Source organism: Prunus avium, chromosome 2 (genome assembly GCF_965620075.1).
Source record: "Prunus avium chromosome 2, drPruAviu1.hap1.1, whole genome shotgun sequence".
Classification (NCBI taxonomy): Eukaryota; Viridiplantae; Streptophyta; class Magnoliopsida; order Rosales; family Rosaceae; genus Prunus; species Prunus avium.
In genome coordinates this window covers 8,562,908-8,573,570 of record NC_142285.1, presented here as the reverse complement: position 1 = coordinate 8,573,570, position 10,663 = coordinate 8,562,908, and the positions used below count along the sequence as shown (strand labels likewise).

The window sequence follows — 10,663 nt, the reverse complement described above, 5'->3', positions numbered from 1 at the left end:
GTAGGCTCGGCAGGGCGTTGCCTTTGCCGTTCGCCAAGGGGCTGCTCCTCAGGAACTGCCTCCGAGACCCTCTCCGTCGAGGCCTCGGGATGCCTTTTCTGTTTTTTCCCCTTTGCAATCACCCCGAGGCGCCGCTTCGAGGTCTCGGACATTTTCTTCGCCTCGGCACTCTTCCTGGCGTCAGACACTGCAAAGACGGAACGGAGGCGTTAGCAAAAAAAAAAAAAAAAAAAAAAAAAAGAAAAAAAAAAGAAAAAAAGAAAGCTCAAGTGCACTTACTCTCGGCAGGGTTCGCAAGACTGGCTCTGACAAGGTTCTCGGTGAAGAGGAACTGTGGGTACTCCCTGTCACCGGCAGGAACTTTCAGCCTCACCGTATCGATCTGCCGAAGCTCTGATTGGGTTGCCGTTGGCTGCTTCAGTTTGCCTGCAGAAATAACAAAATGAGTTAGTCTTCTGAACAACAAAAAGAAAGAGGGTGGTCTCCCTATCGGCATGGTGGCGACCTACCGGCAATCAGAAAGGTGGTGGGAATGTGAAAGCGCACGGGCACTCCAGAGGGCGATTCCCAATCGCCAGAAAGCAGCACTCGCCGATTCCTCCAAGACTTCTGAGAAGTCGGCACGGCATTCAAAAAGTGGCCCCTTTCGGAAGCCTTGAGACAGTTCGCCTGAACCCAGCCACCGTGGTCGGCACTCTTAGACTTGGTAATACTGTACAGGTGGGAGAACTGCTCGTATGAAGGCCCTTCTTCACCGGCGAGACCGAATACCGTTACAACCCCCAATCGGATTGAACTGCCCTGGAGCATACCCAATCTGGGCCAGGATCCGTTGAACTGGAGGCTGCAACGGCAGCCTGACGCCCTGCTGAAGGACGTCGGTGAAGAACGCAACCTCACCGTCCTCAGGGTCGCTCAGGGATTCGGTAGGGCTCGGGATCCTCATCCCTACCGAAGTGGGAATCCTATACTCCGCCCTAATCCTCTCCAGCTCTCGGTAGGTCAACTTATTGGGCGGTAGGTAATCTACGTCAAAGAGCTGCTCCCTCGGTACCCCCATCGGTATCCTTTGATTCCCTCTGCTCACTATTGTCATCCTCGGTAGGGTGACTGGCTCAGAAGTCTCCTCACGGCCAGAAGTAGAAGCCTCTTCACGGTGACTGGAAGATGCCTCCGGCATCCGGGCGTCTTCCGCTTGAGGTTCGGGACGCTGGCTCAACCCAGCCTGCCGACCATCACTATAAACAACAGCCAACGGCAGGGGCTGACTGGTCATGAGCCCCTTACCGATTCCATGGGTGGGCGCAGGTCTAACCCTCTCGCCAACTACTTCCACCTCTGAACCACTATCGCTATCGGTATCAAACCCCGACTCCTCACTGTCGGTAGCCCTTCTCCTATCTGGAGACTCGTTCTCGAACGCGTTGGGCTCGCTCTCGAATCCTGACTCGCTATCAGACATCTACAAAAACAACGGAAGGAAACTAAGGGCCATACAGGGGACTATCCTACCGATGCCTACGTCTCTACCTATGGCAACTAGACTACCGAACCACATCCCACTTGCATAAAGTTCTAGTCTAGTTCAAACCATGGAAGGACGTATGCGCAATGGGAAGAAGAAATGAAAATTGCAAAGTTACCGAACGGTACCTTGTGTGTTGGAAGTAAAAGGCTCGAATTAGTTCTTGTACCGTTTGATGTTGCCGGAAATCGCCTGTATTGCCGTCTGCTCACGCCGGAAATCGCCTGTGTTACCGTTCGCCTTCGTCAGAAATCGCCTGGACAGAGCTCTCGCCTCACTCACAAACGCAAAATGAGCTTCACCTCAGAGACTCCCTCTATTTATGGGGCGAAAGTCGCAACGGTATGCCTCGAAAGACCAAACGGCGCATTAATGGCGCCGCTCCGCGTGATTAGACACGCCACGTGTCGTGCGCTGGGTGGAACTTCTGACAGCACGCTGGGTGCAGAAGACGAAGCGTCATTCTGTCCCATCATTACCCTCCACTGTGCGTGAGACGCATGAGAAAATCAAAACTCGCCCAAGTTAACAGGGCATCGGCAAGCATCTCTCGGAACCCTTTAAACATACTAAGACCTGCCGAACGGTAACCCTCGAAGTGGCGACTCTTGAGTTTCTGGGCAAGTCTTTGAAATCGATCGGCACCAGGACAAGGCCCCAGCGCGCCTCCCTGACAGACTACCGAACGGTAGATTAACCGAGTGATTACCGAAGGACATACAAGTCCCCGACCGAGAAATCTCGCTCGAGAACTTGGGGGACTCTTGTTTACACCCAAAATAAACAGCCAATAAGGGCAAGACACGTGGAGGAAATTGGGCTTGGTCAGAGGCGCTCTCGGCACCCTACCTACCGATCTCTCCATTAGGGCAACGCCCTCTCCTGGGACACGTGGCGCGCTCCCAAGCGACGCCCACAGTCCCACATCGAAATAATCAACAAAATGCACACCTCCCAAGAGCTATAAAAGGAGGCCAACTATCCCAAAATGGAGGTAATCAGAACTTACGGCATACAAGCCTATTGATCTGTCAGTTGAACTTTCTATTCCCGAACTTACTTAAGCATCGGAGAGCCTTTGGCCGGTACCACACCGGTGCCCTAGGTCTTACCGTGCATTTGCTCATATTGCAGATTACGTAGACTACCGAGGTATCAAGGATACCGAAGATACAAATTTACTAAGTTGACCCTCAAAGTCAGAGAACCACTTTTTGGCGTCAACATGTGAAATCTCTAGTTGTTTGGACTCAGGTAAATTTGGTGTCAAAGCCACTTTTGAATATGTGTTTGTGATTCTGTCGAAGCCACTCTTGGCCTCTCCTTCTTTTCATTGTGAACTTGGACTCTTCAAAGGTGACATGTTTGAATCATTTTTAGGGTTCCATTTGACAGCGCACTGGCACTAGCCCAAATTTCTTTATCATTAGAGAGTCTGTGAGTCATTTTGCATTTCAAGGTATGAACTTCGCCCTTATTTACACTTGCACTAACCTTCAATGTCATCATAAATTTGCTACATTTTCCTAATGCTTGAATTCCTTGTGTTTTTTTTTTTTTTCTCTCTTTCTTCTTTCCTCTCTCTCTTTCCTTCGCTTCTAATTTAGAGAAACCCTAGCAATTACAGCTTCAACCGTCCCCAAACCATTTGTCGCGACGTGCACGGACGCGTTCAAGAAGTCGTCTCTACTTTCAATGAGGCCGTAATTGTCTGTGCCATGAGAGAAGAGATATACCCCTATATTGTTTTTTTATTAGGTTATTAATATTATATTAGAGACAACATGATGAAATGTTATTAGTTTTATTTGTTGTTTTTATCAAAGTAATATTAAACAAATGAAAAAGTACAAGATAAAGAGACATGTCGGCTGGCATATAACACTACTACAATATCAGGCTTTGGGTACCAATATTATTTGTGCTTTTTAGTGTAAAAGGCACAATTATTCGTGCTCTATGTTAACAGCCACGGTGCAACCACAACAAATTGGTCGGTTTTCTATATAGGAGTTTCCATTGTTCATTAAGCACAAATTTACTTCTTTCGTGTCCTTTGCTCAATACTTTTGAGCACGGAAGTAGTTGTTCTGACACATTACTGCTGCATCTGATTTCACTTTTATACATGCACACCAATTATTCATTTGTGCCCAAAGTATTTATTTATGAAAAAAAAAAATTGATTACAAAAAAAAACCTAAACCACCTTCTCTCTCTCTCTCAGAGCACCACCGCCACCTACTTTCTCCCTCTGTTTCTTAAACAACACCTCCCATACCCGTCCAGCATCACTACCAAAAATACCCAAAAAAGAAACATAGTACACAAAAAAAACCAATTTAAACGGTTGTGTATTTTGTATGAACAACGACCCATAAGAAAAATCAAACCTAAATAAAAGTTATGTGTCCTCCATCAAACCTGCACATACACCCAAAAAAAAGTATAATCACATTAAAATTGTAGGAGACAATATTTCAATACAACTAAAGAGTAAAAAAAATAAAAAAATAAAAATCACACCTTCAACCTTATCACGCTTTGAGACTTCAATTTCAAGAGCAGACAAACAAACAAAAAACTCCAGACCTAAGTAGCAGATAATTTTCGTCCAAAAAAAAAAAGTAGCAGATAATCACCTTCAAAACACAAAAAATCTAAATCTAAGTGAGTCAACAATGGTATGGACAAAAAGAAAAATATAAGAAAAAAACTATTAACAGTAATGGTAGTAAAGTTGAAATGGTATAAATATCCCAGATTTATGATATAAATAAAAAGGCAAAAACTTCTTACAAAAAAAATAGAAACAAACCCAAATTTAGTATAATGGCCAATGCTTGCCATGGCCTTGAGGGTGTTCTTACCGTAGCCAAAACTTGCAAGGGCTTGGTTTTGTTTGAAGAGAGATTGGGGAAGAGAGAAAAAGAGGGAGAGAGAAGGAAGAGAATATGGGGAGGTGGTGAGGAGAGGGTGGGGTGGAGATGGGTGGCGCTAAGGAGATGGTGGGGAAGATGGAGGTGCTGGGCTTTGGGGAAGAAGATGGGGACGACGTGAGATGGGTTTTTCATTTTTATTTTTTTAATATTTAATAAATTAATATAATAATTTTTTACAAAGTATTTAGCACCATTATTCGTGTTTTATCAGAAATAAGCACAAATGTGGCCTATTTAATTTAAGCTCTCTGAGCCAAACTTGATGGAAGCTGGCCATCTGCACCCGTTGGACATGGCCCCAAACACATCCGAGAACGACATTGCTCGAATCAGAGACGATGACTTTGATAGCGCTACCAAATCCGGTGACGACCAAGATCCTTGCACGAAAAAGAAGCGTCACCGCCACACTCAGAATCAGATCCAAGAAATGGAAGCGTGAGTAGTATTTAAGCTCACATCTCCCTAAACAAGCTCTTGTTAATGAGTTCATAATGGTCCTTTTTTTAAAAAAAATTTAACCTTGAATTAATGTTATGTTTTTTTTTTTCCGGATATTCTTATTTAGTTTCTTCAAGTGTCCCCACCCAGATTACAAGAAGAGGAAGGAACTGAGCCGGGAATTAGGTTTGGAACCATTACAAGTGAAATATTGGTTTCAAAATAAGCGCTCCCAAACGAAGGTATATAATGTTTTGTTCATGACACATTCTTAATTAAAATGGGTTTAATATACACAACTTTGTTTTATTTATTTTTCTTTGTTAAATTTATTAGTTGCTTAACTTTTTCTTGTTTGTTCTTTAATGTTTTTTGACAGACTCAGCACAAGCTTCATGAGAACACACAACTTCGTAATGAAAATGAAAAGCTTCGTGCCGATAACATGAGGTACAGAGAAGCCCTAGGCAGTGCCTCTTGCCCCAATTGCGGTGGCCCGACAGCTATCGGAGGGATGTCATTCGACGAGGCAGAGAAGCAACTGATAATCGAGATTGCAGTGGCAGCCATGGAAGAGCTAATCAAAATGGCTCAAATGGGTGAACCCTTGTGGATGCCCAGCCTTGATGGCAACACCAATGTGTTCAATGAAGACGAGTACATCAGAACATTCCCTCGTGTTGCTCCAAAACCAAACAATCATTTCAAATGTGAAGCTTCGCGCGAGAGCGCTGTTGTTATCATGAACCACATCAACCTTGTTGAGATTCTCATGGATGGGGTAAGCTTATTTACTTGTGTCATCAACATTGAACAAATATTAATTATGTCTTTAAATAGAGGAATAACACATAAACCCTAATCATTTTTTGTTTTACTTATTATCTTGTTTAGAATCAGTGGTCGACTATGTTTTCTGGGATTGTGTCAAGAGTTATGACTCTGGAAGTGCTGTCAACTGGAGTGGCTGGAAATTACAATGGAGCCTTGCAAGCGGTATAATATATATCTACTTTCAAAATTCTATTATCTTCTCCCTTGTCGTTAAATATTTTTAATAACATTATCTTGTCGTGGTTAATTATATGTTCGGGTTGAATATATTATTTGTGATTTGGTAGATGACTGCAGAATTTCAAGTACCCTCACCGCTTGTTCCAACTCGTGAGAGTTATTATGTGAGGTACTGCAAACAGCAAGCTGATGGCACTTGGGTTGTGGTTGATGACTCCTTGGACACTCTGCGCCCTAATCCTGCACCAAGGTCATGCCAAAGAAGGCCCTCTGGATATCTCATCCAAGAAATGCCAAATGGATACTCAAAGGTAATGTAATTAATAATTAAACACACTATGTGTGTATATATATATACCAACCCTGATTCATATTTGACTTGCATCATGTATTTAACTCATTACATTATTTGTCATTTAATTTTAAAACTTTTGGTGCTTTAGGTTACATGGGTTGAGCATGTCAATGTAGATGAACTTGGTGTTCACAATCTGTACAAGCAGCTGGTTAACTCTGGCAACGCATTTGGGGCGAAACGATGGGTCGCTACCTTGGACCGTCAATGTGAACGTCTTGCCAGTTCCCTGGCATCAAACATCCCTACTGGTGATGTTGGTGGTAAGAACAATATAATTTACAGTGTAACCATTTTTTTTTTCTGTATATATGGTGAGAAAATTTTGTGTGGGGCTATTCTTCTACGTTGTAGTATTGTCTAACACGAGAGACGTCCTCTTAAAAGATTGCATGTGTCTAATATAGCATGTCGTGCATGCACATGGATTCATTAATTAAGCCTTAATTTTTTTTTAAATGCATGAGTAATTAGTGATTACAAATCAAGAAGGCAAAAAAAGCATGTTAAAATTGGCTGAAAGGATGGTCATAAGCTTCTATGCTGGAGTAAGCGCATCAACCACTCACACATGGACAACACTGTCTGGGACCGGGGCTGATGATGTTCGGGTGATGACCCGAAAGAGCGTGGATGATCCTGGCAGGCCTCCCGGTATTGTGCTTAGCGCCGCCACATCTTTCTGGCTTCCAGTTCCTCCCAAAAGGGTATTTGAATTCCTCCGTGATGAGAACTCTCGTAATGAGGTACGTGAATTAATTATCCTTCAAATTCTTAGGATGTTCTATCAGATCTAATAAATTAACCAAATTATTGCACGGACCTTCATGACATATGTATCTCAGAATAATGTACCAAACCTAGTACATGAACCAGGATTCGGTTGGTTTCATTCTTTACATGGCATATGCATACAAAGTCTTACCATTAGTGGACAAGCATTAGCATATCTGGAAATCACATGCACATTTCAAGTAATTTTTCTAAAATGGGAAAATGTGTATGATTTTCACTGCACTCCTAATATGGAAAACATTTGTTTTTCAGAAAAGGAAAAATGTGTGGTCTTGTTTTCTTTTCGGTCAATCCGAGAAAAACCAAGATGGAAGTTTAGTATTCTAAAATTATTCATGAAATACATATAGAAAATGGTTCGACTAATTACTTGAGCTTCATCACTTGTGGTTGCAGTGGGACATTCTTTCCAATGGTGGAATTGTTCAAGAAATGGCACACATTACTAATGGTCACGACACTGGAAATTGCGTGTCTCTACTGCGAGTAAATGTAGCTTGATCTTATTGTTATTATTATTTTAATTTTCTTAATTAATCCATATTCTGCTCCTAATCACAATTGATGAATTATTAACCTTGCCCTTTTCAAAAATGAACTTAATTTTGTAGAGTGCGAATTCAAGCCAGAGCAACATGCTGATACTGCAAGAGAGCTGCACAGACCAAACAGCTTCTTTTGTGATTTATGCTCCAGTGGACATTGTTGCCATGAATGTGGTACTAAATGGGAGTGACCCTGACTATGTTGCTCTTCTTCCTTCTGGCTTTGCCATCCTTCCAGATGGAGGACGCATGGGGGATTCTGGCTCTGGTGGTTCCCTTCTCACTGTTGCCTTTCAAATTTTGGTTGATTCTGCCCCGACCGCCAAGCTCTCTCTCGGGTCGGTGGCAACAGTTAACAATCTGATTGCTTGCACTGTGGAGAGGATCAAAGCTGCATTGTCTTGCGACACTGCATGAATTTCATGACATAACTTCAGTTAATTTTTAGGTAAACTAATTACATGTCACATATGTTACAACGAATTCTTAGTTTGGTCCGTTTAATAATTATTTGTGTTATTATTATTTTATTTTTTTGCAGTGTTTTGGGGTGGAGAAAGGAAGGTGAAAGGAGAGAAACACAGACACAGATGGTGGTAAGGGATTTGGGCTTATACACAGGAGGAGAGAGAGAAGTCAAGAGCGCATTTTTACATGATCCTTAATTTGTAACTTAATTAAGAGATTAGGGGTTCGGGATTTGACTTCCTCGAACAATGTTAAAGGCAAATTAAGCGCTTAAGACCTTATTTTTAGGATATTTGAACTTTCCTTTCACTTTTCTTCAACCTTGTATTCAGGATTCCGTCTGTGCAATGGATATTTGCTCGTTTTCTTATTAAGTTACTTTTAATTTGAGCCATGCATTACAAATTCAATATAGTTGTTATTGGCATTAAAATATATATATATATATATATATATATATATATATATATATATATTTTTCTCTTATACTTTTTTAATCCATGCTTGCAATTTTTTCGACGACTTTTTCCGATGCAAGTTATATGCCATAGCAAATAATAACTATTTCTGACAGCGGTTAATTGCAATCGGAAATGAAAATTTACTTCTGACAACAAAAATTATTCGTCGGAAATCGACAACTATTTTCGACAAGCAAAACATGTCGTCGGTAAAATGCAATTATTTCTAACCGCACATAATTGCCCTCCCAAATAAGTGACTATTTCCAAGGGCAGAAACCGCCCCTCAGAAATAACCACGACAATTCCGACGACCATGTGTTTTGTCGGTAATACATCTGGCGCCAAGGCTTCCCGCCTAAAAACAATGTATTTCTGACATCCATAAAGACTTTTTCCGAGGGTACATTAATAGTCGGAAATAAAATGTATCATATTGACATATTTCCGACAGCCAATATTTTTTAGTCGAAAAAATGTCCTTTTGCGACGATATTTAGGGGCCATCGAATAAAGTTTGTCGCAAAAGACCATTTTTTTTGTAGTTACCCATATACGTCCTAATTAAAGATACCAAACCTCGGCATTTAGAGATGATGCATTTACCTGCATTTGAGGCTAGAGTTAGCCTAGATAAATTGGTTTAGTTTCAAGACCTAGATCATATTGCTCCACCAAGTCAACAATTGGAAGCACATGAACTGCGAGGAGGCTATAATGAGGAGTTTCAAGTGAGGAGGCTATTTGAGGAGGTCAATCTCACCATCAACAAATATAAAGAAATCATGGGACTTAAACATTTAAAATGTTTTGATGGTGTGATTGGCCTCCTCAAATAGCCCCCTCACTCTAAACTCCTCATTGTAGCTTCTTCCCATGAACATGGTAATGCCAAATTTACATTCTCCACACATAAATTGCCAGCTGACTATTGTGACCCAACCTTAGTCAGATTGGGCCAGCCCATAAAATCCAATTGGCCCAACCTAAGCAGGTAGTCGACGAGCATGCCCTATGGGCCCACTATAGAAAATGGCAATAATAGTAGAAGTTGCCCTGTTTGGTATCCTACTCAAAATAGTAAAACTAAAAACTATGATTCTTTTTTTAAAAAACATGAGTTTTCAAATAGTGATTTTAAGATCTAAAAACTTGTTTGGTATTGAACTCCAAACTATTTTTAAGATCTAAAAAATAAAAATAAAAAATCATAAAATTAGAAACCCTAATATCCCCAAATTGAAATTAACAAAAGGAAAGGAAAATTTTTGGTGGTGCGCAACAACTCCAACTCCCCGACGCTGCTTGAACTTGCTTCGGTAGTTTTGGTGGTTATTGGTTCGCAGAGACAAGCCCGATCGGGTGCCATATGAGAGAGAGAGAGACAACAGAGGGATGAGAGAGAGAGAGAGAAAACTGTAAAACTTCACTTTTTTTTGTTTTTAATAATGCGGGTGTTTTTGAATTTTTTTTTGGGTTTGAGTTTATAAAAATTGGCCTATCAAACAGGTTTTTTGGGCTTTGAACTTAAAATATATTTTTGAGTTTATAAAATTGGATTCAAGTAGGATATCAAATGGGTCCTATAAGAGCGATTGAGAAAATTAGAGGATAGGCACCTTTGTTTACACCCAATACATGTTTCTCGACACCCATCAAAAAACTTTAAAATAAAATCGCAACAATACCCATTTATAACCTTATCATAAAAGGGTTTACTAACTTCGTAAACAAAAAATCAATTTCTTGAGCACCCAAACTGGATACCACAATATTATTAAACCACAACACATCAACTGTCATTTTACCTCCTCTAAGTTCTAACTCTCTAACCCCGAACTCACTTGAAATCTACCCACATTATAATAATTATGAAAAGATGCAAGATTTTCAACTTTTTAAAAAACTTTTAGATAGGGTTTTTAAGACAGATATTGAATGTAAATAGAATTCATCTTACAAAATACCAAAGAGCATTTGAAAAAAAAAAATATATATCACATAGGGATGGCAATTTTCCCCGCAGGTAAGGGTCTTCGTGGGAATTCGATCCTAACGGGTAGGGTATGAAGGACAAAAAACGGGTATGGGGATGGGTACGGGGAATTTTTTGGGTA

At 40.9% G+C, this 10,663-nt stretch overlaps 1 protein-coding gene across 1 annotated transcript; it reads left to right on the top strand.

Moving 5' to 3' along the window:
* Positions 1–268: 268 nt before the first annotated feature.
* On the top strand, positions 269–8,034 carry LOC110750199 (homeobox-leucine zipper protein HDG2-like). Its single transcript, XM_088249260.1, has 10 exons — positions 269–289; positions 4,721–4,905; positions 5,036–5,150; positions 5,288–5,689; positions 5,803–5,904; positions 6,030–6,233; positions 6,366–6,540; positions 6,752–7,023; positions 7,469–7,564; positions 7,684–8,034. Exons 2-10 carry the CDS (start codon positions 4,730–4,732, stop codon positions 8,032–8,034), a joined length of 1,893 nt encoding a protein of 630 aa, XP_088105386.1. The 5' UTR covers positions 269–289; positions 4,721–4,729.
* The last annotated feature ends 2,629 nt before the right edge of the window (positions 8,035–10,663 follow it).

Coding starts and splice junctions, on each gene's coding strand:
- LOC110750199 (XM_088249260.1), top strand. CDS start 4,730: ATGGAAGCTGGCCATCTGCACCCGTTGGACATGGCCCCAAACACATCC. Junction 5,690..5,802: donor TTGAGATTCTCATGGATGGG/GTAAGCTTATTT, acceptor TATCTTGTTTAG/AATCAGTGGTCGACTATGTT. Junction 5,905..6,029: donor ACAATGGAGCCTTGCAAGCG/GTATAATATATA, acceptor GTGATTTGGTAG/ATGACTGCAGAATTTCAAGT.